At 34.1% G+C, this 27276-nt stretch overlaps 2 protein-coding genes across 11 annotated transcripts in view; both read left to right on the top strand.

Annotated features, from left to right (window-relative positions):
• Positions 1-17061, top strand: part of zfand6 (zinc finger, AN1-type domain 6) — a 131034-nt gene extending 113973 nt beyond the window's left edge. For 2 of the 8 annotated variants that reach the window (NM_205760.2, NM_001328569.1), the window contains exons 2-7: positions 7559-7712; positions 9187-9256; positions 11680-11765; positions 12224-12370; positions 14360-14461; positions 16296-17054. In NM_205760.2, coding sequence (NP_991323.2) covers positions 7568-7712; positions 9187-9256; positions 11680-11765; positions 12224-12370; positions 14360-14461; positions 16296-16444 — 699 coding nt within the window. In that variant the 5' untranslated portion in view covers positions 7559-7567 and the 3' untranslated portion in view covers positions 16445-17054. Of the gene's footprint in view, positions 1-7159; positions 7713-9186; positions 9257-11679; positions 11766-12223; positions 12371-14359; positions 14462-16295 lie in introns of all 8 variants that reach the window. The other 6 variants (XM_073906211.1, XM_073906210.1, NR_137317.1 and 3 more) reach the window with 5 other exon arrangements.
• Positions 17062-22956: 5895 nt separating this feature from the next.
• Positions 22957-27276, top strand: part of fah (fumarylacetoacetate hydrolase (fumarylacetoacetase)) — a 46790-nt gene continuing 42470 nt past the window's right edge. For 2 of the 3 annotated variants that reach the window (XM_021477397.3, NM_199601.1), the window contains 3 exon segments: positions 22957-23092; positions 23560-23670; positions 26044-26165. In XM_021477397.3, coding sequence (XP_021333072.2) covers positions 23012-23092; positions 23560-23670; positions 26044-26165 — 314 coding nt within the window. In that variant the 5' untranslated portion in view covers positions 22957-23011. 3 annotated transcript variants of the gene reach the window in all.

Genomic DNA, 27276 nt, shown 5'->3' on the forward strand with positions numbered 1-27276 from the left:
CGTCTATCATTAAGTAGAGCGCGCGCGCCCTCTCTGTGATAACAGCTCACCGTCAGAAGCTCACGACACGTGGAATTTCCCGGCCGCGAATACATCATTATATGAAGACAAAAATGACATTTTTAGGTGAATTATACCTTATAAATGCATTACGTGACTCATTCAACATCCTTTGGAGGTGTCACTGAGCAACGTACGTGAAACAATGAAAAGACTCGTGCAGCCGCCTTTTCTTCTCTCCTGAACTTGAAAATATGATTGGCAGAATCGTAGAAATGCTGGATTAAAATCGTCTAGGGGGTTGAATTGAGATCGCGATCTTTTAACGATTTATTGTGCAGCTCTAGTTGACATTAACATAATCTAGCAACAGAAATAAAGTAGAAAACTAAATGTTTCTGAAAACTAGTCTGAAGGATACTCATTTACTGTGGTTTTGCAGTAGCAGTGATGGATATTTCAGCAGTTACTGATTTAGCTAAAGTTGATTTTATATTCACACATTTTCCTTAATAATAATTTTATAATTTCTAAAAAATGTTATTTGCAAACAGTAAGCAATGTAGAGACCGTTAAAATGAACGAATGTGTGAATGTAAAACCAATTTTACCTAAGTTTTGATACAAACAATTAAATCGCACATATTCATGCCCACATATACACATACAAAACTACCTTTATTAAATATTGCAATTTATTTTAAGCGACGGTGGGATGATGGAACAAAGCTATTCCTGTATTCCCGTTTTGTCCTACTAAAAAGCATCTGAAACAGTCGACCCGAAGGGAGCAGGATAAACTCCTCAGACAGAGGATGAGAGCTACAGCTACTAATGTTCTGGGCAATCTGTAAAAGCTGCCTACTATACAGGGATTCAATACTCCGTAATAAAGTAACCCTCGTTGTGATTTAGAACGACTGTAGGTTTAATTTACTTCTGTTTGTTTTGTCCTAAATGGTGATTGCTTAAAAAAGAAACATGCTACTGAAGTTAGCTTTTAGCAGACTTGTAATTGTCAAGTATTGCAGCCTTCATTGTAATTGTATTTAACGATATCTCCATCAGTTGTTGATGCTGTCAGCCTTTACAGCTTTGTCATGTGAAGCAATTGTTTACATTTCCAAATGGTTTTAGATACTGGAACAATTTAAGACAAAATGGGATGAGTAGTTGAACTTATGGTAACATTTTTCATTAGTTTTGCCTTAAAAATGCATATTTATATACATTTAATGTATTTATATACATTTGATGATGATTTTATGGGACATTACCAGAAACGTACATTATCTGTCCCTGAAATAAAAACAAAAAATGCAGTGATCAAAACGTATTTCATCCCAAAAATAGCTTAAATTACACTGAATGTTGAGAGCTGAAATGTCTGAGAGCTGTTCTATAAAAGAAATATGTCGTTCATTTGGTTTACAGATTTTTGTTTCTTTGTTTATAATACTTCACAAATTTACAAACCCTGTCATTGTCCTCAGCCCAATTAACCTACAACTTAAATAGTCATGTTCTGCTAAAACTTTTATTTAGAAGAAAAAAATACTTCAGAAATAGCTAGTTGTTATCATTCACATCAATTGATTAAAAACATGAAATTATAAATTATACACATAAATGCTACAAATGTATAAAAAGTATTGTCCCCATGTTTCTCAGTCCTATCACATTTGCATTAAACTTAACATAAAATGCATGGAATACATTAAGGCTATGACTCGAAAGTGTGGGTGAAGCAGTGGCGCAGTAGGTAGTGCTGTCGCCTCACAGCAAGAAGGTTGCTGATTCGAGCCTCGGCTCAGTTGGCGTTTCTGTGTGGAGTTTGCATGTTCTCCGTGCCTTCGTGTGGGTTTCCTTCGGGTGCTCCGGTTTCCCCCACAGTCCAAAGACATGCGGTACAGGTGAATTGGGTAGGCTAAATTGTCCATAATGTATGAGTGTGTGTATGGATGTTTCCCAGGGATGGGTTGCAGCTGGAAGGGCATCCGCTGCGTAAAAACTTACTAGATAAGTTGGCGGTTCATTCCGCTGTGGCGACCCCGGATTAATAAAGGGACTAAGCCGACAAGAAAATGAATGAATGAATGAATGAATGACTCTGATGTAATATCATTTGGTGGAGAAGCTGACATTGATCGAGGATGCATTCTGTCGTTGAACGATTTTATGCTTGTTTTGTATGATTTTCTGAGGAGGACAAGCTTAAAGGTCAGGGAATGTACGTTTCTGGTACAATGTCTCGTATGGATGCATATGATCGTGTTATATCAGGAAATGAATTGAAGTAAAGTTGGTTTTATAGTCACATGTTCCGACATTCTCCATGGTAATATAGTTTCAGAAAAGTATTCTTAGCTGCCAATGACTATCAAATCACAGCATGTTTTACAGTAAGATCAATAGTGCTAATGTTTTGAAGTCATATATACATGTGATTTCAGACTGAATATTTGAAGTTTCTTGGCAGACAATATAGGGAGCTCGTCACAAGTTGTCACTGAACTAATGGGAACCAGCTTTACCTCAATCACTAAATGCAGCATTTATGCTGTATACGTTAATTTGGCTCAGACTGCAAACATATTACTTAAAGTCTTCTCTCTAAATATTGACGATGATGATGAGTGTTATTTCTTGGCTTTATTTACTGTTAATTGTTTGCACTTTTGCTTCATAGGAAATTGCTTTCTTGGGAATTTAGTCTTTTCCTCCAGGGGAGCTACAGTGTAGGTTTCATCTCCATCACAAGACTCTTATTTCTTGCGTTTCATTTTCTTGAAACACTAAAACAATTTTCTAGAAGACTAGAAGGACTTTTGCAGTCACGTCTGTTTTTATCATTTAAACTTGGACTTTAGCCGAGCCAATAATCAATAGTCTGAGTTATTAATATTTGTATGTTGAGATCGGTTGTGATAACACGATAATATTTGAAATATAAAAGCTTACTGTTTTTGATGGATATTAGACAGTTATACAATATCAAATACAGTATAAAGAGTCAGTAAAACATCAGTTTTTCCAATCTATCAGCAGAAATCAAATTTAGCTTGCATCTCCTTCCTCTGAATCAGGGTACAATTATAAATTCATGCATCAAAAACAATAATTAGGGTAAAAAACTAATAAAAAAATACATATTAATTATATAAAGTAACTTACTAAATAAAACTAACACATTAGAATATAGAACTAGATAAATAGCAATATAGAAAAATATATGCAACATCTAAATATGCAAGAGGTACAGCAATAAAAAAAATGAAATCAAATAAAAAGGAAGAAAAAACAAAACATATAAACGTACATTTTTATTTTTAAATAAGTATTTGATATTTATCAGCCACACCATAACTAATTTACAGCATTTTAATATTTATGTAGCCTAATGTTATATTATATCTATAGTGATCAAGAAGAGGGCTGCACTATTGGAGAATACTATATACTGTATATATGTTTACATTTACATTTAGTCATGTAGCAGACGCTTTTATCCAAAGCGACTTACAAATGAGGACAAGGAAGCAACTTGCACAACTAAAGGCAGATAGAGAGGCAGTTGCAGATTTGGAAGTGAAGTACAGACTAAATAGTTGAGTTTTTAGTCATTTCTTGAAGAAAGCAAGTGACTCTGCTGTTCTCATGCAGTTAGGGAGTTCATTCCACCATCTTTGCATTCCATAAATTTGTAAGGTAGTGCATCTACATAAATATATAACTAACAAATCACAAACCTTTATAAATACAGGAGAGCTAAGTTTCTACTAGTACCTATAAAATGCAGTGCTTTTTGATTTTCTGGAAGTCTAGCAGTATTCAGATACACAATTTTAAAATACAAATATAAAATAACACTGTAGTTTTTATTTTATATATATATATATATATATATATATATATATATATATATATATATATATATATATATATATATATAATTAATTAATTAATCTTTCTTAAAGTTAGAAAAAATGTCATTTCTTACACTGACTTAAAATGTTCACACTGTCACAGGCCCTAAAACACAAATTACAAACATATTGGTAACTTTGCACTGCAATGGCGTATACCTCTTCAAATTTGGCTCCTGGTCAATTATAAGACCACTTTGCCATTGCAGATCCTGTGACATCGATGCTGAAATGATATATCATGTACTGCAGCCTTAATATAAATATAAAAATTCTGGCTTAGTTAATTTATTGTCATTTAAAATCTTTATACCACTGTTCTTCAAACCACACTAGAATTTACTTTTTGTGAACAGAACAATTTATTTACCTACATAAAACGTAATAAAACTTATAAATTTTTTTTTTTCATTTTTAAAATAAATGCATCTTTTACGCAATGCTATTATTTAACCCATTTTCATATATATTTGTTTGTGTTTCTCAGAAGATATTGGAAATATTTGAGTAGATATTTGCATTTAAATCGATTTTGATGATGTGCACACCAAAATTGAATATCTTTATGTATTCATTTGATTCATTTACATAACTTCAATGATGAAATATGTGAGTTGTCACAAATAGAGTAAAATAACAACATTTGCAAAGTAAAAAAGACCTTTGCTGCTTGTTTAAAATAATTTAATTAATGAATGAGTTGAAACAACACAATTCTTAAGTTGTTTTTTGACAACTCATCAGTTTTATGTTCAATTTGCTTAAATTTATAAAAGCAATCAAGTTAAATTAATCAATTTGTGCTGGGACAACATGAAGGTATTGTGTGGAATCCAGCATTTTTGACAGTAGGCTTGTCAAGGCTTAATATTGCGAATCCCTAATTTAAAGTGCACTTGTAAGTCGCTTTGGATAAAAACCTTTGCTAAATTAATACATTTATATATTTTCAGTATTTTAGTAAATTAAGTGCTTTTTGTGCTACTGAATTTAGTCACACACATACCTTATTTAGTAAATGTTATTGAGTTGTAGCACGTGCTCATGTGCTTCAGTGATCTTGGAGCTGGAGAGTCTTTATCTAACCTGTTGATCTAGTGTCAGGACATATCGCTTAATAACCCCGTCACAGGGCAGCACATGTGAGCACACTGGCTTACTCAGCCAGGCACTGTAGCTTTGCCTGCACATCCTTTTTGAGGGGAACTGATTAATTCAGTGTTTCTAAAACGACTCTTGGTTGTTTGGTGGTTTTAGTGTTAAACATTTACAACATAATTAAGCTCTTTTAAGGCTTTTATCAGCAGTGTGTTTAACCAAAACCAGTTTGACGGTTGATTTTTAAAGCCGCTGTTTGGCTTAAACATTGACAAAGTAAAGTGATTTGTTGAAGCATTGTTTAGTTTCACTCTAAAGACCTCTTGAATGTTTGTGTAATGCTTAAGTCAACATGCGAGCCCTATTGACTGTATTTTCCTTTTTTTTTTTTTATAAATGTTTCTGGTGTTTTTGTGCATTACTATTGAGATTTAGTGATATTAAAGGAACATAAACATAATAAAGATTAAAAAGGCTCATTTTACAACTTCCCTAGAGTTCAATAGTTGAGTTTTATCATGTTTTAATCCATTTTAATCCAATTATTATTGGCTGGAGCACTTTTAGCTTAGCATAGATAATTCAATCAAATTAGACCATTAGCATATCGCTTAAAATAACCAGAGTTTCAATAATTTTCTTATTTAAAGCTTGAGTGTTCTGTAGTTGGTAGAATTGGTAAATAATGAACTGTTTAACTCCAAGAGGAGCCTATTTTCTTGAATGTTTGTGTAATGCTAGTACACATAGGAGACTTGTTGATGGTATTTTTCTTTTTTAATGAATGTTACTGGCATTTTTGAGCATTAATACTGATGACAAAGGAACATAAACACAATAAAGATTATAAAAAAGGCTCATTTTACAACTCTCCTGTAGTTCAATAGTTGAGTTATACCATTTTTTAATCCATTCAGCTGATTTCCAGGTCTGGCAGGAGCACTTTTAGCTTAGCTTAGCATAGATAATTGAATTAAATGAGACCATTAGCATCTCGCTCAAGAATAACCAAAGAGGTTTGATCGTTTTCGTTAATATTGAGATTAACTGATATTAAAGGAACATAAAAATAATAATGATTTTAAAAAAAGGCTTATTTTACAACTTCCCTAAAGTTCAATAGTTGAGTTTTATCATTTTTAAATCCATTCAGCTGATTTCAAGGTTTGGCTGGAGCACTTTTTGCTTAGCTTAGCATAGATAATTGATTAAAATTAGACCATTAGCATCTCACTCAAAAATGTTCTATTCTCTAGTTGGTGAAATTGGTAAAAATAAACTGTTTAACTCCTAGATGAGTCTATTTTCTTGAATGTAATGCTAAAGTCAACATGTCAGTCCTACTTCCTTTTTTTAATGAATGTCCCTGGCATTATTGTGCATTAATATTGAGATTTAGTGATATTAAAGGAACATAAACATAATAAAGATAAAATAGGCTCATTTTACAACTCGCCTAGAGTACAATAGTTGAGTTTACATTTATGTATCTATTCAGTCGATGTCCCGGTCTGGAGGGAGTACATTTAGCTTAGCTTAGCATATCATTGAATCAAATTAGACTATTAGCATCTTAAAATAAACTCTGTGGGTGGAAAAAGTTTCTTAAAACTAATTTCTCTGTCATTTGAATTGCTCTCAAGTGGTCAGTTGAAGCCTTAGAGAAATTGTAACTGCTTTTTGGCACAATTCTGAATTGTATATAATTGGTAACATAATAAAATGGTTATTTAAAATTATCACACCACATTTTAAGTTCAAACTTTATACATATATAATTATACTTATATAAACTATATGTCTACTTATATACTTATGTTTTTTTTTACTTTTATTAATGTAAAAAGTTAAAATTGCATCAAATTGAATTTATAGCTGATTTAAATATTATATATGGTTTGTTAAGCTTTTAGAGCAACACGTTTAGAGCAACCAAAATACCCAAGTTTTCCCTAAAAACTTTAGGCAGAACCTAAAGTTAAGGTCTTAGTATGCATCATGCATATTATTATATTTATAATTATTTTTAATGCATTAACAAATTAATCTTTTTCTTTTTGCTTGTTGTTTAGACTATTAATCTGCTGTCCTGGCTCCATCTTTGACTGTTTACTTGTCTCTCTATATCTATAAAGCAATTGTTGACGTTTCCACCCGATTTTCAGCACAGCGAGGACTTTTCCTGCACAATGAGTGAGACAGCTGAACAGGTAGTCTGAGAGACAGACAAGTGCAGGGAGAAACAGTTAGATCATGTCAGAGGAAGATCAGATAAGTGTCTTATTCACTCCAACATCTGCACAAAGCGTAATTCAGCCATACACTCAGTATTCAAAGCACTGATTGTAGACTCAGACAGAAACTCACCATTGATTTCTTATGCATTTATGCCTGTTTTTTTTACATCCTACAAAATTGTAAAAGAATGAATTCTGGATTTTTATCTTAAAGTTTGTTACTCCAGTGACAACTCATTGGTGAAAATTGTAAACTGTTTCTTTTCTTATATAGTATTATCTCTGTTCTCTCAACAGGAGAGGGATATGGCTCAGGAAACCAATCAGACCCAAGTGCTGTGTTCGAATGGTTGTGGGTTTTATGGAAACCCGCGTAATAACGGCATGTGCTCTGTTTGCTATAAAGATTCCTTACAACGTCAGAACAACAGTGGCAGATCCAGCGATCCAGGTGAGTCGACAAATGAAAAGACGCATTTAAAAGTACTGTTTTAAGTTTTACATCTAGTATTAAATTGTGAGTTCAATGAAAAGTGGATAGTCATAAATACACGTGTGAATTGGGTCTAATGGAGTCAAAAAAGAAATGCATTAAAGTAAACGCTTTATTAGGTGGCCTTAGCTACTATATACTTACATCAAAAATGAATATACAATGTACTTGCTGTGTTCAAAATGTATTGCAGAACACTTCTTGAACAAGGTTATGGGTAGGTTCAAGAAAAGGTTTGTTGGTATGGGTAATGTTACGACTTTCAAGTTTGGCTCTTGGGTTTAAAAGAGGTAACATTTAATGTGATTACATTTTGTGGTGAGTTGGTGGCAAAATAGCAAAACAACAACCAAAATAGTGCCAAAATAAGTGAATTTATTTACAAAAGTGAAAAGAAGTCAAACAGCAGAAATATTATTTACAAGATCTCACAAAAGAAAATAAATCAATCGATGTATATTAGTACCAACCACCCCCCACTCCCCAAAATAAAATCAGAGTGATGTAATTACTCCAAATGACGTCGACTGAAACTTTGTTATAGACCACACCCACCATACCTTTTTGGCAGTGGAAATGCAAGCCTCATATAGGTGACTCATACTATACTACACTGTACCACTGTGTCAGTGGAAATGGCCCATAAAAGTGCATTGTGTGATTGCCCTCTAACTCTATCCAGCCATAATCAAAAAATGTAGAACATGCTTAAAATGCATTAAAAAAATCAATTTATTTCATAGCACTGTGGACAGGTCGATTTTTTTTTATTTTTTTTATTTTTTTTTTTTACTGTCACGTGTGTAAGTTTTTGTCGGTACAACTAGTAGCTGGGTATTCTTATTCATTTATATTATTATATTATATATTATTATTCATCACGCTTTTTAATTGCCCTTTATGAAATGTCGCATGAGAAGAAAGTGATGCAAATTTCAAACAAAAAAAGTAAATGCATTTGACGAATAACTGACTAACCTGCAGTCTCATTTATGCTTGCTTGTTTACAGTTGGTTACTAGGTTACCAATACTACATTCAGCCTCTCTAAAACTTGATAGAAATGCACATGATTCACATTTGGGATTTTTTTTTTTCCTTTCCTTTCTACAATGTTATGTTGCATGATAGATTGGAAACCCTCACCCGGCTAGTGACTCATGTGCTTGGTTCCTTTATTTTGTTATGTTGTGCCACGTTGCACTGCCTACAATGAAATATAATTATTCGAAACCCAGCTTATCCACATCAAAGTGTTTTTGCTGAGCTGTAATTTCATTATCTACAGCGTTTATTCCAAAATGGGCCACCGTTGGAAACATCTCCTAAAACAAACCATCACTTCTCTTATACTGTTATCAGGATCTTAAGAATAAGGAGAACTTAAAATGGGTGTTGACATTTTGGGTTTCCTGCTTTCTCATTGCTTACAGTGTCTTCCAGCTTAAGCAGTAAAGGAGAATCTCTGACTGTACAATCGACGTCACAGCATGAACAAAACAGGTACAACGTCTTCCTCTTTAATACCCACCCCTACATCATTTCTCATAACGGTTGCATAAGCCATTTCAATTGATGAGATGTGGTTTATTTGTGCAACTTCAATAGTGCATGACAACTTGTTTTCTTTGTTATGACACCTTCTGTGTGACACAAACCTGTTTTGGGAATTGGTAGGTATATTGTAGAAATACAACAGATTCTGCTGTAGCATTTATATAATCATATATTTAAATGGTAATCAGTGTACATTTGGTAGAGTTTTTAATTCGTCTCAAACAAAAAAATGAGAAAAAATGAGTTTTTACACGAAAATGTGATTGTAAATGGCCTTAAAGGCACAATATTGCCACTAGAGGGCGTGTGTTCACAACAAAGAAAGCCACATTTTGATGACTGAGTGACCAAGTGTGGAATCATGGGAGTTGTGCCAATCATTACATCCTTCGGCAGTGGTCCCCAACCCCTGGGGATCAATTGGTACTGGGCCACACAAGAAATCATTAATTATTTTCATTGTATTTATTATCTGAGCCTGAATCTTTTATTTTGAAAAATGACTGTTGGTTACATCTTGGTCACTTGAGCTCCAAAATTTACCCACAAGCAGTTTAACTAGCAAAATGAGTAAGAAACAGACGTCTTTGGAAACATTCTTTGTGAAGGGCTAAAGGCCCAGTGAAGGACCCACGACCTGCCATTGAATGCATCCACAACCCATCCATCAACAAATCAGGTGAATCCAGCATGTCTGGACATCACACATGACGACAGCCGGTCACGTCTTTTCCGCCAGCAAGTTAATCTTCCAATGAAGGCCTGCAGTTTGTGTGCATATTGGGAGCAATGCGCTCAGGCCTCTAGTTGAAAACAACTCAAGTTTTCAGAATGCTGCGAATGCACCACAAGTCACGGGTCAAGAACTGTCCGATAAGCTTAATACAATGTTTTATACGCATTTTATTTAAAAAGCCAAAAGGGCTTTTTAATTTTCCCTAAAAAAACTTGTATCAGAGCTGCAGCAATGTTTTATTGGCTAATTTCAACCTCTGAAATTGATGATCCTAGATGCAGGCTATATACACTATATGTATGGATAAAACTATATTCATTTTCATAGTCAATTCAATTAAATTCACCTTTAGTTGTAGCGCTTTTACAATGTAGATTGTGTCAAATCAGCTTCACATAAAAGTTCATAGTAAATTGGGACAGTGTAGTTCAGTTTTTTTTAGTGTTTAAGTTCAGTCCAGTTCATTGTGGTTTAATAATCATTACTGAGGGTCTAAACACTGTAGAGCAAATCCATCGATGCGCAGCTCTACCAATCCCAAACCATGCAAGCTAGTGGCGACAGCGGAGAGGTAAAATAAACTTTACAAATTGGTGAATGAAAAGAAAAAAAACCTTGAGAGAACCAGACTCGGTTGGGCACGACCATTTTAATTTCTCCACTGGTCAAACGTCTTGTGCAGAGCTGCAGTCTCAGTGGTAGAGGCTGGAAGCTGGCCTCAGCGAAGACTCGTCAGTCCCTGGAGCGTCACTGGAATCAGTCTCATGTTCTCCACTCCTCCATGACCAGCGCAGCAGCTGCTCAGGATACGGCCTGGTCCAGGATATGGAAACATTTTTATCATCTTGTCTCTGGTCTTGAATCGAATCAGTGACTCTGCATAGTCTGAGGGCCTCTGGATGAGTATCCCCAGGTGGAAATGGAGATTAAAGAGAATAATTAGCTTAGCTGCTGTTCATAGTGTATATAAACAAGATGCAGAAACCTGTGTGGAAACCCGCTAAGTGATGCACTGAGTGTATGCTTTACTAAACATATAGGTCTTTAATCTAGTTTTGAATTGAGAGAGTGTGTCTGAGCCTCGGACATTTTCAGGAAGGCTATTCCTGAGTTTAGGAGCCATAAATGAGAAGGCTCGACCTCCTTTACTCGACTTTGCCATTCTAGGTACTACCAGAAGCCCTGAGTTTTGAGATCTTAAAGAGCGAGTTGGATTGTAGCGAGGCAGAAGGTTGGTTAGATAAACAGGAGCTAGATTATTTAAAGCTTTATAGGTAAGAAGCAATATTTTAAATTCAATACGAAACTTAACAGGCAGCCAGTGTAAGGAGGATACAGTTGGGATGATATGATCATATTTTCTAGACCTGGTAAGAACTCTGGCAGTTACAGTCATCTATGATTGTTTTAGAATCTTTTTATTATTATTTTTTTAACTATTTATCTGAGCTTGGGTCATAAAAATGCTAAAAGGGCATGCAAGTTCTTTTCTGAGATGTAATATATATTACATATACTGTGATATAAGGTTTTGGTCGTGCTGCCTACTTCTGCATTTTACATAACTGGCCATTACCGCGGTGTGTTTTCACTTGTATAACAAAACATCTCTTTTCGTCATCCTCTCCTCCAGTCAGCGTTTCTTAACATCAACACCAGCAGCAGTTACACATAAAGACGGTGCTTCAGTAGCGGCTCCATCAGGCCAGAAAACACCAGGTACGTCCTCTTTTTCACTTTGACCCATTTATTATGTCATCCACTGCCCCAAACTCAGACACTGAGCAGATTGCCAAACTCCATAGAAACAGCCAGACATCATCTTGCAAACGTATCTGATTGTTTGCTTTGAGACCAGGCCAGAATGTGCTCAGTTCACTTGTTAAAAGCCCGTCTTTTATCAAGTGCTAAACAGGCTTACATTTTGTTTGTGTGCTGGTTTTACTGATCGCAGCAGACATGCTGTTAAAAAGTTAGATTTGTTTATTAGGGATTTATAATAATAATTACAAATGTTTAATGTAGACCAGAAACCTGTTCCACAAAGCAAGTTGAACAAACTCTGGGGAACAAATTTTTTAGCCTTGTTTTTTGCATATTGTATGGTATACCAAGCCTTTGAGTTTTGGACTCTTGATGTAGATTTGCTCGTGGATCTGACTGTGTTTATCTTGCAGAAGTGCAGTGCAGTAAATTGAAGAGAAGCAGTCTGGAGTCCAGCACAGAAAAGCAGCTCACAGCCAGAAGCCCATCGCTGGAGGAAAGCACATCGAGAGGAAAGCGAAAACTCGATGAAACCTGTCAACCTGTAGAAACAGTATCTGGTGAGTGCAAACCGGATCTTTGGGTAATGACTGCGACATTTTCTTAGCTATGAGAGCACAGATTACTTGTTTTGATCAAGAAAATCAGAACTGGATTCAGACCAAAAACTACTGATGTGGGATGTTTTTATTGGCCTTATTCTTTACATACGAGCCATTGGAATCATTTTGGCTCAAGACTTCGAGTCTCATTCACTTCCATTGATTTTCTAAACATAAATGACAGCTTGTTTTACTCGATGTTGCAAACTGATGTTTTCTTCTTGTGTTGTTCTACTTTTTACGTATAGTCGTGAACACTTGTTTGTAGAGCAAGTTGTTTAGGCCCCCTAGTTTTTTGAATCCATCGCCAAATTAACAAAAAGGCGAACATTTTTGCGATCCTGCAATTGTTAATTTAAACGCAAAATAATCACGAAAAATCTCCTAAAGCATCCAATTCCAAACCATATAATCAAGTAAGATTTATTCCAATCATGACAAATGATTTATTTGAGTGTCTCTCGAAAAATTACGTCTCACCTGTGCCCTCACGATCATTACATTACATGAGGGAGGGGGGATTGTGCAGTAAGCAGATGCAAACGAAGCGCGAGTGATTCACATGTGAAGTCAATGCAAAGGGATGCAATGATTACAGATTTTGGTTGTACGATTATAGTCTGAGAAATAATCACGGTTTCACAGTTATCACGATTGTTTTGCATTTATTAATTTCAAAACGCTACCAGTTTAGAAAATTACCTGAAAACTTCTTATACTTTAAAGTGTTATTTATTGCTGCTAATTAAGCAATTAATACAACACAATATTAAAAACAAACAATAGCCCATTTCTGTCTTTGTGCTTAAAAATAATAGTTTTTTTTTATTTAAACAGAAGTAATAATTTTACACTGAAAATAAATGACAATAATTTAATTAATAAATAAAAATAAGTATAAATAAAAAAATAGCCTTTGTCTAATGCAGAGCTTGAAATTAACTTTTTTACTTGGTAGCACCGGTGCTCCCAACTTCAAAAATTTAGCAGCACCAGTAAAGATTTAGGAACACCCAACAAAAATGCATGGTTATTAGTCTCTGTGTACAAGCTCGGAACTTTAAACTAGCACACAGTTGGCTTAACTTTTAGTTGCTGCAGTTTTGTTACGTGCAGAAACACGGTGTTGAGAAGCCTTTAAGATTAATTAACTCTGACAAGTTAAAGCGTGTTTCTTAGTGAAACCGGTTAATCGATGCATCCCTAGACGTGACCAAATTGAAGGACATTATTTGTGCTGGTTTTATGGTGTCCGTCAAATCGATCAATTATTTAGTTTAAACCTGTTTTCCTGCAGTTAACAAGAGAAAACGCTTCCCTGCCATTGATGAGTTTTACGGCAATCTGTGTATTGCAGTAGTGGAAGCCCTAACACATGTCTTGAGTCAGATGCTCAGTGAAATCTGAGAGAAACTAAGATTGCGGATAAAAATAAGAGTTATACAACCTTCCTTTGGCTTAATGTCTAATTACTACCACAAAATCAGTCATTTTTATCTAAAAACTAATTGTAAAAAATTAGGGAGTCTGGTTGTTTGACTATAATCTGCCGTTTGTTATTCCTAGTCATTTCTTCTATCGGCAGCTGAATTAGAAGTTCTAAAACAATCGAAAAAACACATCACAGAATAAGGTCAATAGTCTGAGACTTTTATTTTTGGTTAATTGATGTACTTCCAACTGAAACAGAATATTGAGTAGGGGTGGGGCTTTCTTTTTTTTTCTCTGGTCATTCACTCATAGCAAATGAATGTTAAGAGAGAGATCAAATGCTCGGACTTTGATTGAAGATTATCAAAACGAACAGTATATTTGCATGGATTAATCCTTGACCTAAATATTAACAATGTGTACTAGCAAAATAGACATTGTGAATATTGATTTCACACAGACTTTAATGTTGGCAGCATTTCTAAAGCTTTGACACCTTTGTTAAACTCTTTATAGCCTCAGCATCAAGTGTGTCGGAGCAAACCTCAGATGAACCAGAGCAATCTAAACCCAAGAAAAACCGCTGCTTCACCTGCCGCAAAAAAGTGGGCCTAACTGGTATGTTTATATTTGTTTTTTATATTAATAATTTCTTTTTATTTCTTAATAAATAACAATAAAATATATTCGTTGGCCACTTTATTAGGTACAGGTTCACCTGCTTGTTTGTGCAATGTATCAATTATTTTATATATGTGCACACCACTATATACATGTCAAGATTGTTTGCACTAAATATGTGATTTAATACAAAAGCTTCTTACAAAGTTACCAAGACATACTGGTCTTCATTACAAAAATCTGTACCGATTGTAGTATGGATACTAAATTATGAGCAAGCAATCAAGCCATTTTAAGAAGGCAAAAAAAGACAGCGAAGAAGCAACATTTCAGGATTTTTTTTCTTTACTTGATGTTTTCAGGTTGCTGAAACCTAAAGGCAGATTTACACTACTGCGTCGAGCGCACACGTATGATTTGTTGTGTTGCATAGCCCTCACCATGGCTGATGTGCACCTCTCAGAAAATGTAGCTACACAATTTTTTTGTTTGTTTGCAATGATAAAATCTCTGTTTGCTTTGGGCAACTGTAAAACATTGCTGTCCACTTTCAGAATTTGTAGCAATGCTTTTATTTCCTTGAAGTAATGTGAAACATGTTGGTTATAATAATAAAAAAAAAATATATGTGGAATCCCATATCCGACAGTGCATTATTTCACACACATACAAATGAAGTCAGAATGATTAGCCCTCCTATGACAAGGTTTATTCTTTTTCACATATTGTAAATTTTTTCAGTATTTCCTATAATATTTTTTTCTTCTGGAGAAAGTCGTGTTTCCTTTTGGTTTGACATGTATAAAAGCAGTTTTAATTCTTTTTTTTTTTTTTTTTTTTTTTTTTTTAAATCAATATTAGAAGCCCCCTTAAGATTTTTTTTTAGTAAATAGAGATTTTGCTGAACATGTATTGCCAGTTTGCATAAAAAACAAAAATATTTTTAATTGTTACAAGTAATACCGGCCACTTTATTAGGTACACCTTACTAGTACCGAGTTGGACCCCCTTTTGCCTTCAGAACTGCCTTAATCCTTCATGGCATAGATTCAACAGTGTTGGAAATATTTACTGTATGATGCAGATTTGTCTGCTGCACATCCATGGTGCGAATCTCCCGTTCCACCAAATCCCAAAGGTGCTTTATTGGATTGAGATCTGGTGACTGTGGAGACCATTTGAGCAGGGAGAACTCATTGTCATGTTAAAGAAACCAGCCTGAGATGATTTATGCTTTGACATGGCGCATTATCCTGCTGGGTGGTCATAAAGGCATGGACATGGTCAGCAACATTACTCGGTAAGGCTGAGGTGTTTACACGATGCATAGTTGGTACCAATGGGCCCAAAGTGTGCAAAAGAAAACATCACACCCACTATTACACACCCACCACCAACCTGAACTATTGATACAAGGCAGGATGGATCAGGAGGAACTGCCGCTCACTGTATATTTTCTCTTTTTCTGACCATTCTTTGTAAACCCTAGAGATGGTTGTGCGTGAAAATCCCAGTAGATTTAGTAGTTTCTGAAATAATCAGACCAACCTGTCTGGCACCAACAACCATGCCAGGTTCAAAGTCACTTAAATCACCTTTCTCCCCCATTCTGATGCTCAGTTTGAACTGCAGCAGGTTGTCTTGACCATGTCTACATGTCTAAATGCATTGAGTTGCTGCCATGTGATTGGCTGATTAGAAATTTGCCTTAACGAGCAGTTGGACAAGTGTACCTAATAAAGTGGCCATGTATTTGAATGTACAGTATGTGTCATTTTTTCAGTATAAAAGGATTTATTAAGCTAATTGGTCTTTTATTTTCTCCCGACAGGTTTCGACTGCCGGTGCGGACAATTATTTTGCGGCATTCACCGATACTCAGATGTTCACAGCTGTAGCTTTGATTATAAGGCTGACGCAGCGGAGAAGATAAGGAAAGAAAACCCTCTTATTGTTGGGGAGAAAATCAAGAAGATCTGAGCTAAAGATTGCAAACAATTTTTTTTACTCCCTTTTCCACAAACAGGACCTTGAATTGTGCATGCTACAAATGAAACACATCCGCAAATTAGTTTTGTCCACTTGTTTCATTTTTACTTCTCGATCTGATTTACTTACAAAGTACCGTGGTGCGTTAACCACTTAATATTTATATAATTGCGTTAATTACTAAATGGCTTTTAGTTCAAACTTGGGCGGCTGTGCATTTCTGGTAATGAATCAAGCTTGCATGTTTAAAAAAGAAAACATTGCCAGAATGTGTCTTCGGTTTTTATTTTAGTTATTTAATTTCTTTTAATAGGGATTGTAAGCAAGAAAAGGACGACATCTAACTTAATATAAGCTTTTATCTATTACCATATTTGCTCCACCATCATAGATTTAAAAAAATGAAGAGGTTTATAAGCGATTACGATTTATTATGTGTGTGACTCCAGTCTCTGGTTTATTGCACTTCATTACAGACTGTGATTTACATTTTGGTTTTCTTTTCTTACAGTTCGGTTATTAGAGTGAGTGAAAGTTGCGAGTGGTTTTATTTATGTTTGTGTATTCACTGCGTTCATGTTTAATAAAGTTTTACACGTCACACTGTAGTAAGGGCTCTCGTTGACTCTATGCTTACTGAAACTATTGGCATAACCTAAGACAGACTATCCATGCTTTCACAATACCCTGAACAATATTGTGCAAAAGAGCTATTTAAAGTTGAAGGGAAACAAGTAGTGCAACATGCTTGAGTGGTATATTCACATCGTTTTCCTTATTGAGTCCTTATAAGATGAAGTTTAAGTGTCTGGTGCATGTGGAGAGAGTTGTTTTTACAGGTGGTATGGCACACTCAGCATCCAACCATCCATCCTAGTCTATCCATCCATATCTGTTAGCATCCATCCATCCATATCAACCAATCTATATCCATCCATTCATCCATCCATCCTTCTTTCCTTCCTTCCTTCCTTCCATCCATCATCCATTCTTATCTTTCCTTTCTTATCTATTCATTAATTTGTATTAACCAATTTATATCCATCTCTCCATTCTTATCTTTTCATCCATCATCCATCCGTCTGTCCATTTTTATCTTTCCATCCGTCATACATTCATATCTTTTCATTAATCCATTCATTATTTTGTATTAATCAATCTATATTCATCCGTCCATCCATCCTTTATCTTTCCATCCATCATCCATATCTTTCCATTCTTATCTTTACATCCATCCATTCATTTTGTATTAACCAATCTGTATCCATCCGTCCATCCATTCTTTCTTATCTTTCCATTCTTATCTTTACATCCATCCATTCATTTTGTAATAACCAATTTATGTCCATCTGTCCATCCATCCATCATCCATATTTTTTCATCCATCCATATCTTTCCATCCATTCATTAAGTTGTATTAACCAATCTCTATTTATCCATCTTTCCATTCTTGTTTCCATCCATCTTTATATTTCCATCCGTCATCCATCCATATCTTTCCATTTTAATCTTTACATTCATCCTTCCATTCATTAATTTGTACTAACAAATCTATATCCGTCCATCCATTCTTATCTTTCCATCCAAACATACATCCATATCTTTCTTTGTCTTTACATCCATCTATCATCCATTAATTAATTTGTATTACAAAATCTATCCATCCATCCATTCTTATCTCTCCATCCTTATCTTTCCTTCTTTCCATCTATCCTTTTTTCTTCCTTTCATTCATTTATCCATATCTTTTTATCCATCTATTAATTCATTTGTATTAACCTATCCATCTGTTCATCCAGTCTTATCTTTCCATCCATCCATCATTATCTTTTCATCCTTATATTTCTTTCCATCTATCCATTAATATGTATCAACCCCTCCTTCCGTCTTTTTTAAAATCATTTTTAGACTGTCGTTCAATGGCAACACTGATAAAAAAAATCTTCTTTAAAGATGCAAATAATTTTATTTAGCAAATTATGTCTGAGTAAAAGAAAAAAATCAGATTGTAAGTGAAACTGTAAATCCTTACTGTGTCTATAATATCACTGAAATATTAAAGGGGACCTATTATGCAAAAATCACTTTCATAAAGGGTTTAACCACAGTTGTGTGGCAGCAGTGTGTGAATATAACCCGATTTTACTAGTAAAAAAATAATAATTCAATTTTTTATAATCACACTTGATAAAAACAGTCAGCAGAAACACTTTGATTGACTTCATCCCGGTGTACTTGTCATCAGATGGGGAAAGCGTGGCCTGTTAGTGACGTTTTCTCCCTCATTAATATAGTGTTAGTCTTGTTTTTGAATCTGCTGCTATGCTGACAGTGCTGGCATTTGTAGCTTCGCCCTCTTTTGTGGAGCACAGTCTCATTTAAATTTAAAGCGACAGTCACCAAAAGGGCTCAGTTAGCATCTAAGCTTAAGAGGGTTATGATAAACAAAAGCTGTGTCTTGTTTCAGAGGCTGCATTTAAAGTGCGCTGCATCACTGCGGCACGACGAATTCTCATCTCATCTCATTTTTAAAAAAATTTGAAGGCTCCTTCAAATGCAGCCTCAAAATGCATACTTCGTTTCCCAGGTGATGAAGAATACAACCGGTGGAGATTGATTGCATGCTGACCAACGGCAAGACGTTTTTAAAAGAAAACCTTGAATTAAATTAATGAATAAGGTTTTATTTTACTTGGATATTTTAACACGTTAAAAAGCAAAAAGAGCATGACATGTCTCACTAAAAAGTTATTTTATAGGGGAATTACCAACCTATGTCATGCATGACGTCACTGGTTCGTCCGCGTATACCGGTTGTGAAAAAAAGACCGGTTGCAATAGCAAACACGTGTTGTGGGGTAGCATGCCAAATTTGATTTTACCCCATTTATTTTACCGTGGCTTTTAATTCCAACCCCAGATGTCTTTGGCTAACAGCCGAACAGCTATCATAAGAGCTGAATGGAGTGAGGACCTAATTAAAAAAAATAATTACTCGTTTTTGATTGCAGCAATGATTTCAGCAAAAACAGTTACATATGGTGAATTAAACTGCGGGCACTGAATGCTTAGAATGAATTGTAACCAAGTTTACATACCCTGCTGTACAGGTGCAGCTCGCTGTCAGAATGCAGTTGTTTTGCTTGTTGATGACTACCCAGGCCTTGTAAAGCTCCGTCTTCTTTCCTTGTCTTTGGCTAGGCAGATCCTCGGTTTTTAGCACTACAAAGTTTTGAATCTGGCTATCCTGGAACATTGTTTCTTGCACATGACCACACAGAACAAAACTGTAGGCATCCAAAGACTTGTAGGCCTTTAACTTCTCTCTTGTAAAATCACTTGGAGTTTTAATGAGATGGTTGTATATTTGGGGCTGGATGCTTGGCCATTTCGTCTTATCCAATATCCATTGGGAGGGTGCTATCAAAAGTGCTCCGGTGAGACGAACGGAACGCCGCTCACTTTAACGTTAATTTTGCTGAATAACTGTGCTTATCACTGGGTGACAAGCTGTTATAATATGCTGAAAGCATTATGTAAATAATATATATAATATGTATTCAGTATAACTTATTTCTAAGACAACAACAAACTCTGTACCGCATCGGACGCCATTTCTCGCTGTAAATGCAAGCCCTCCTGAGTTTTTTTAAAATTTTTTTTTTATTCCTTCCTTCAACCTCGCTGCGCGTGCATCCTGAATGTTTAGAAACCAGTAATTCGTCCATAGCGACTGATGATTGGCTCCTGTACTAGAAGGCGGGGCTTAATTCACCATATATACAGTTATTTTCCCCCATTTAAAACTATACAACTGACACGTCTTGTGTGTTCTATAGACTTTGTAAAAAATTATTTGTGAAACTTCACACACACACACACTAGAGACATCAGAGATGTATTTAAGACCTTGTAAAATGGGGAATAACAGATCTCCTTTAATACTAGAGAGAAACTAACTCAGAGCAGAGCAATCAATTCCTAAAATCCTCAGTAAATGAACGAATCAAAGACTACAGCTTGGTTATTTGCCCAATTTTACCACATTTATTTTACCGTGGCTTTTAATTCCAACCCCAGATGTCTTTGGCTAACAGCCGAACAGCTATCATAAGAGCTGAATGGAGTGAGGACCTAATTAAAAAAAATAATTACTTGTTTTTGATTGCAGCAATGATTTCAGCAAAAACAGTTACATATGGTGAATTAAACTGCGGGCACTGAATGCTTAGAATGAATTGTAACCAAGTTTACATACCCTGCTGTACAGGTGCAGCTCGCTGTCAGAATGCAGTTGTTTTGCTTGTTGATGACTACCCAGGCCAGAGCAATCAATTCCTAAAATCCTCAGTAAATGAATGAATCAAAGACTACAGCTTGGTTATCTGCCGAAAAAGTGTGAAGTATAGCAATTTATTATGCAATAATTGGCAGACGAATGCTGTTAATGTTAAACTGTATTGTGAGTGTGTGGAATTTTTCACACCACGCTTAGCCCTGGCTTGTATTCAAGAGCTGTTAAGCCTTGTTTACCAAAAATAATGGACAGATTGGTTAAAATCATGAAAACTATAAAATAAAATAAAGTATAAAATAATGAAAACTGTGAGGGTAGCTCACTTACAATTTAGCCTTTTATTGTTTGTAAGTGAAACAAGAGCAACATTCATGTTCATTCAGCTTAGTCACTATTCATCAGGGGGTCCCACAGCAGAGTGAACTACCACTTATTCCAGAATATGTTTAATGCAGCGGATGCCCTTTCAGCCTGCAACCCAGTACTTGGAAACACCCATAAACTCTCATATTCACACTCATACACTACGGCCTATTTAGTTTTTTTTTTATTCACCTATAGCACATGTGTTTGGACTGTAGGGGAGAGCGGAGCACCCAGAGGAAACCTACACCAACATTGGGAGAACATTCAAACTCCACACAGAAATGCTAACTGGCCCAGCTGGGACTTGAACCAGCGACTTTCTTACTGTAAAGCAACAGTGCTAACCACTGAGCCACCGTGTCGCCCCCTTAAGAGGAAAATGATGTTCAATGTTACCAAGAGTACTTTGGTAACTTTTTCAGACGATTGGATTACTTTTAAGATTACTCGTCTTTAATATTATTTATGACATATGTACTATACATACTTTTGTTTTTTTCCAGGGTAAATATTTAGATTTTAAAGTTTGGGAATCCTCGAATTATATTTATTTATTATCTTTTTTTATTTATTTATTTATTTTTTTTCATCAATAGTTTTTAGTAATTTGCATAATTATGACTTGTCTTATGTCCCCTAATCTCCCCTGAATTCTGACCCTACCATCCGAATGGCTCATCAGACTAGGCGATGTTTTTCCAATATTCTATTGTCCAATTTTGGTGAGTCTGTGAATTGTAGCCTCAGTTTCCTGTTCTTAGCTGACAGGAGTGGCATCCGGTGTGGTCTTCTGCTGCTGTAGCCCATCTGCCTCAAGGTTGGACGTGTTGTGTGTTCTGTGATGCTCTTCTGCAGAAGTCTAGCTGGTTTTAGCTGGTCATCTCCCGGCCTGATCAGCTAAGACCAGGCTGGAAATGGCTGGAAACTAGCCTGGAAGTGACCCAAACCCCTCTAAAACTAGCCTGGTTGACCAACTAAAACCAGCATAGGCTGGTTTAAGCTGTTTTTTTTTTTCAGTAGGGTGGCCTGATGTTGAGTTCTGACGTCAACCCGATTTTCTTTTTCAAACAAAATGCAACAGAACATGACGTTACTGTACAACGTTAATTTGAATTCATGTTGGCATCTTGTGCCTGCTGGGTGTTTAAGGCCATTTCATACAGTAAACATCTGTCATCTACTCATCAGCGACATCATCTAACAGTCTCTGGGGCAATGCGTGGAAAGATTTTGGACGTCTTCTTGGACACTTTTAATGCTTCCAAACAAACTGCAGCGATTTATAAATCGCCCATGTCTTGAGGTTGTTCATTATGATGTGATTTTCCTTCTATTTGCGATTCGATTGGACAGAAATCACAGACTGATTTTTCCAAAACCAATAGGAAAGATAAAGTAGTGTCTGCTGGTTGAAGGAAAATTGTGGAGTAAAAGTACCAATTCAGCACTAAAATGTACTCAAGGGAGAGTAAAAGTACACATTTTTAAAACGGCTTAGTAAATTACAATTCCTGAAAAAAACTACTCAATTACAGTCATTTGAGTATTTGTAATTTGTTACTTTACACCCTTGGTATATACATGAACGCCATGACATAGCTCTGCTTTCCTATTTTTATTTAATGAAATTGTATTTAAATAATCTCTAAAACAAAACCAGTATAATATGGTTTGCTATTGATGTGTGGATCTAGAATTGATCTTTTCTGCTGAGTCACTTTGAATAGTCGAAGTGTACTTGACGTAGGGAGGATAGAAGAGGGCGTCTCTGATTGGCTGTCTGCTTTCCTACGTGAGGCGGTAACTTTCATATGTCTGCAGTGCACATCTGGAAGAGGTTACTCGTGCTCTTGTTTACTCTGAGGACGGTGTTAGAGTTTCACTGCAACTTAAAAATGTCTTTCATAAAGACTGAGGAAAAAAGCGACTTTTCTTATCACAACTTGCCCTACGGAGTTTTTTCGACGCCGGATAATGTAAGTAAACTTTTCATTCAAGTCTCAGAATCACGTTACCGTTTGCTTGAGCTAAATTAAATAAGTTTTGTTATGCAATAAGGGTGTGTTTAACTTTAATGAAACCGCTAAATTAAGTAACTTTAAGCATTTCACTTCAGCCGCAATCCTGTGTGGACACAGTTGGTTTCAAAGGTCAGAGAGCACATTGAAAATCTGCACACAGTACTATTAAACTATCAATAAAGCTTTATTATTAAGCATACCAACACTTACCGAAGCATATATGATATTTTAAGCAGAATACAAAATATGCACTTTATTTGTTGTAATGATCATGTAAACTCCTCTGTTTCCACCAAATCTGGGAGAACGTCATTTCTTTGTATGATTAAGTTATTTATTATAAATAGCAAGTCATTTTAAAGTTCATGCAAAGTTATTACATCAATAAGACCAGTTCATATATATAGTCTTCTATAAAGCAGGCCAGGCACAGAATCGGTGTTGCCATTGGAGACCAAATCTTGGACCTCAGTGTCATCAAGCATCTTTTCAAGGGACCGGCTCTGCAGCCACACCAGCATGTCTTTGAACAGGTGAGATTCATTATGTGCATGTGCATCCTTTACCCCAGTCCTGGTTATTTAATTATTCATTTATATATTATTATAATTATTTACCCCCCAACAATTATCTAAATTGTTAGGTTATCTACTGTTTAGCTATAAATTTCTCTTTCTTTCTTATTATTTTTAATCTTATTTTATTTTCATTCATTCATTCATTTTCTTTTCGGCTTATTCCCTTTATTAATTAGGGGTCACCACAGCGGAATGAACCGACAACTTATCCACCATATGTTTTACGCAGCGGATGTTCTTCCAGCCGCAACCCATTACTGGGATTTTTTTTCTTACCTCATAATTTATCTTCTTTTTTTGCCATTTTGTCTCCTTTTCGATCATTTTCTGACTTTAATATATATATATATATATATATATATATATATATATATATATATATATATATATATATATATATATATATAAAATTAAACAAATATATAAATATATAAAATTAAACATATATATATATATATATATATATATATATATATATATATAATTAAACAAATATATAAATTATTATAATAAATGCCTTTTATTTATTCTTTTTGTTCTTTCTTTCCTTATTTAAATTTTTTTCTTTTTAATCAATTGTTTCTTTATTATTCTTATTTAAAAAATTCATTTTTTTGTGAGAAATTTAGGAAAAATGTGATAAATTATTATAATGAATGGCTTATTTTTATTCAGTTTTTTCTCTCCATTCTATTTTTTTGTTTTTTTATTGTTTTTTTTATTAAGTTTTTTTCTTTTTGATTTTCTTTGCCTTTTAATTATTTTCTTAATTTTATTTAATATATGTATTATTTATTTTAATAAATGTAAACATTATTATGATAAATTGCTTGTTTTTATTCTATTATTTTTTTCTTTCTTTTACTTTCATATTTTTGTTTCTTTTTCTTATTTTAATTTTCTTTTTGTAATTTTCTTCTGTCATTTTCTCTCCATTTACAATTATTCATATAAATATTTTAATATTTATTTAATGTACCTATTATTCATTATAATAAATGTATTAAATTATTATAGTGGATGGCTTATTTTTTTATTCAGTTTTTTCTTTCTTTTCTATTTTTCTATTTTTCTATTTTTATTCTGTTTTTTTATTTTCCTTTCCTTTTTAATTATTTTCCTAATTTTATTGAATATTTACAGTTTATATTATATGAATTGTCTACTTCGACTCACTGCCATTTACTCTTTATTTCTAATAAATATTTTTATTCCTTAATCCTTTCCAAGTTCAAAACATAATAACGATTTAGAGATGTACATTTCATACCCTTAACAATCACATATGGAGGACGAAACCTTCAAAAACAATAAATAAATGGATAAATACATCCACAAATTCCTGCATTAATAAAACGTTAAATAGTATGCAAATAAATAAATGTATATAAAATGTATTAAAAAATTACTCTAATGTTGGGGAAAAAAACATGTTAAACTGAAAGTTTATTTTCCCCCATTTAAACGTTTATTAATTTCTTGTAATTAGTTCCGTATTTACTTTTCCTTAGGTCAACATACTAATGACAATGAATGAATAAACATTTGAAAGGGTGAAATAATCCTTCAGTTTAGCATTTTCTTATTCCCCCAACATTCGTGTCATTTATATAATTATATACACTATTTATTTATTTATGCAGGAATTTGTGAATTTTTGTATACATATATTTATTATCATATTTAGTATTTTATATATGCAGAAATTTATAGGTCTATTTACCATTTATTTATATATATTTGCGTATTTATTAGGTTTGCTTTTGTTTTATTTTATTTATATATATATATATATATATATATGTGTGTGTGTGTGTGTGTGTGTGTGTGTGTGTGTGTGTGTGTGTGTGTGTGTACATTTTAAATTAAATCTATATATGTATTTTCCCAGAGATGGGTTGCAGCTGGAAGGGCATCCGCTGCGTAAAAACTAGCTGGATAAGTTGGCGGTTCATTTCGCTGTGGTGACCCCGGATTAATAAAGGGACTAAGCTGACAAGAAAATGAATGAATGAATGATATATATAAAAATAGCTGTCAAAAATAGAGTAGGAGAAAATGGCACTGTATATATATATATATATATATATATATATATATATATATATATATATATATATATATATATATATATATATATATATACATACACAGTGCCATTTTCTCCTACTTTATTTTTGACAGCTATTTTTCTTTTTCTCTACTGTCTACTACAAATCCTATTTTGTCATTTTTGAAAAGGAAGTAATAAAAGACTTTCATCAGTTTGTTATTGCAGAAATTATTGGTGGTTCTTCATGTTTACGCTTATTTTCACCTTCATCACAGCCAACTCTCAATGCATTTATGGCTCTGGGTTATGAAGCTTGGAGAGAAGTGAGAAAGACCCTCCAAATGCTTCTGTCTGCAAATGAGCCCACGCTGCGGGATGACGTCAGTTTACGAAGCCGGTAAATGTTCCTTCCACATTAGGGTTATCTTCGTTAGTATAGTTCTCACTGTACTTCAATTAGTATGCACTAAATATACTGCCTTTAAGCAGGGCCAGAAAGAATCTGCTGACTTTTATCTTTGCTATTTCTGCACAGACTTTAGTAAAAACATACCAGTCAAAAATTTAGGGTCAGTTTTTTTTTCTTTTTTTTTTTAAAAACTGTTTATCAAGGCGGCATTTTTTTAAATGTAAAATGAAAAAAGTTAAATATTTATAAAACAGTTTAAATGAGTGTTTTCTTATTGTATGTAGTTTCAAGTGAAATTATTACTCATTACTCATTATTGCTTTTATTACTATTACCATTAATAATAATAACAATAATAATTCATATTAGAGTGATTTCTGAAGGATCGTGTGACTGAAGACAAAGTAATGAAGCTGAATATTCATCTTTATAATCGATGCACTCAGAAAAAATGGTACAATGTTGTACCAAAGAAGGTACAAACCCTTCTCACTGTGTCAGTACTTTTTTATGGAGCAAAATTATACCTTAAGACAAAGAAGCAAATTTGTATCATTGCAGTTTGTACCTTTTAAGGACATGATCTGTACCATGGGAAACCAAAATGTATTGGTTTTTAAAACCTGATACAATATTGTACCTTCATCAAAGGTACAAATCTGATCCATGAAGGTACCACTACAGTGACAAGACACTTTGTACCTTAACAGTGTCAAACGTGTTCCTTCGAGTACTTTTTAAAGGCAATTTGCTTTATCCAAAATGTGTCAATTTACTTTCGGTAAATATAAAACATCAAATCATTTATTATACAATCTTTTTTTAAAAATTCTTTTTGTGTAAAAAAACATTTTCAGTTTACAATAAAGAATAAAAACTATTTTAACATAAATGAAAAGATCAGTCTTTTTTGCTAAACACTTCACAACTCTTTTTACTAAAATGTTACAGAAATGCATTCTCCCATCTACAATATAAAGCTTTTTTTCTCCACTTTTCACACAACACCTTTGTTATCACTTAAAATTTCATTTAATGTACTTAATTTTAAAATAGGCATATAATGCAATAGTATTGTAACGAGATATGCACAATGTTT

Source organism: Danio rerio, chromosome 7 (genome assembly GCF_049306965.1).
Source record: "Danio rerio strain Tuebingen ecotype United States chromosome 7, GRCz12tu, whole genome shotgun sequence".
NCBI lineage: Eukaryota > Metazoa > Chordata > Actinopteri > Cypriniformes > Danionidae > Danio > Danio rerio.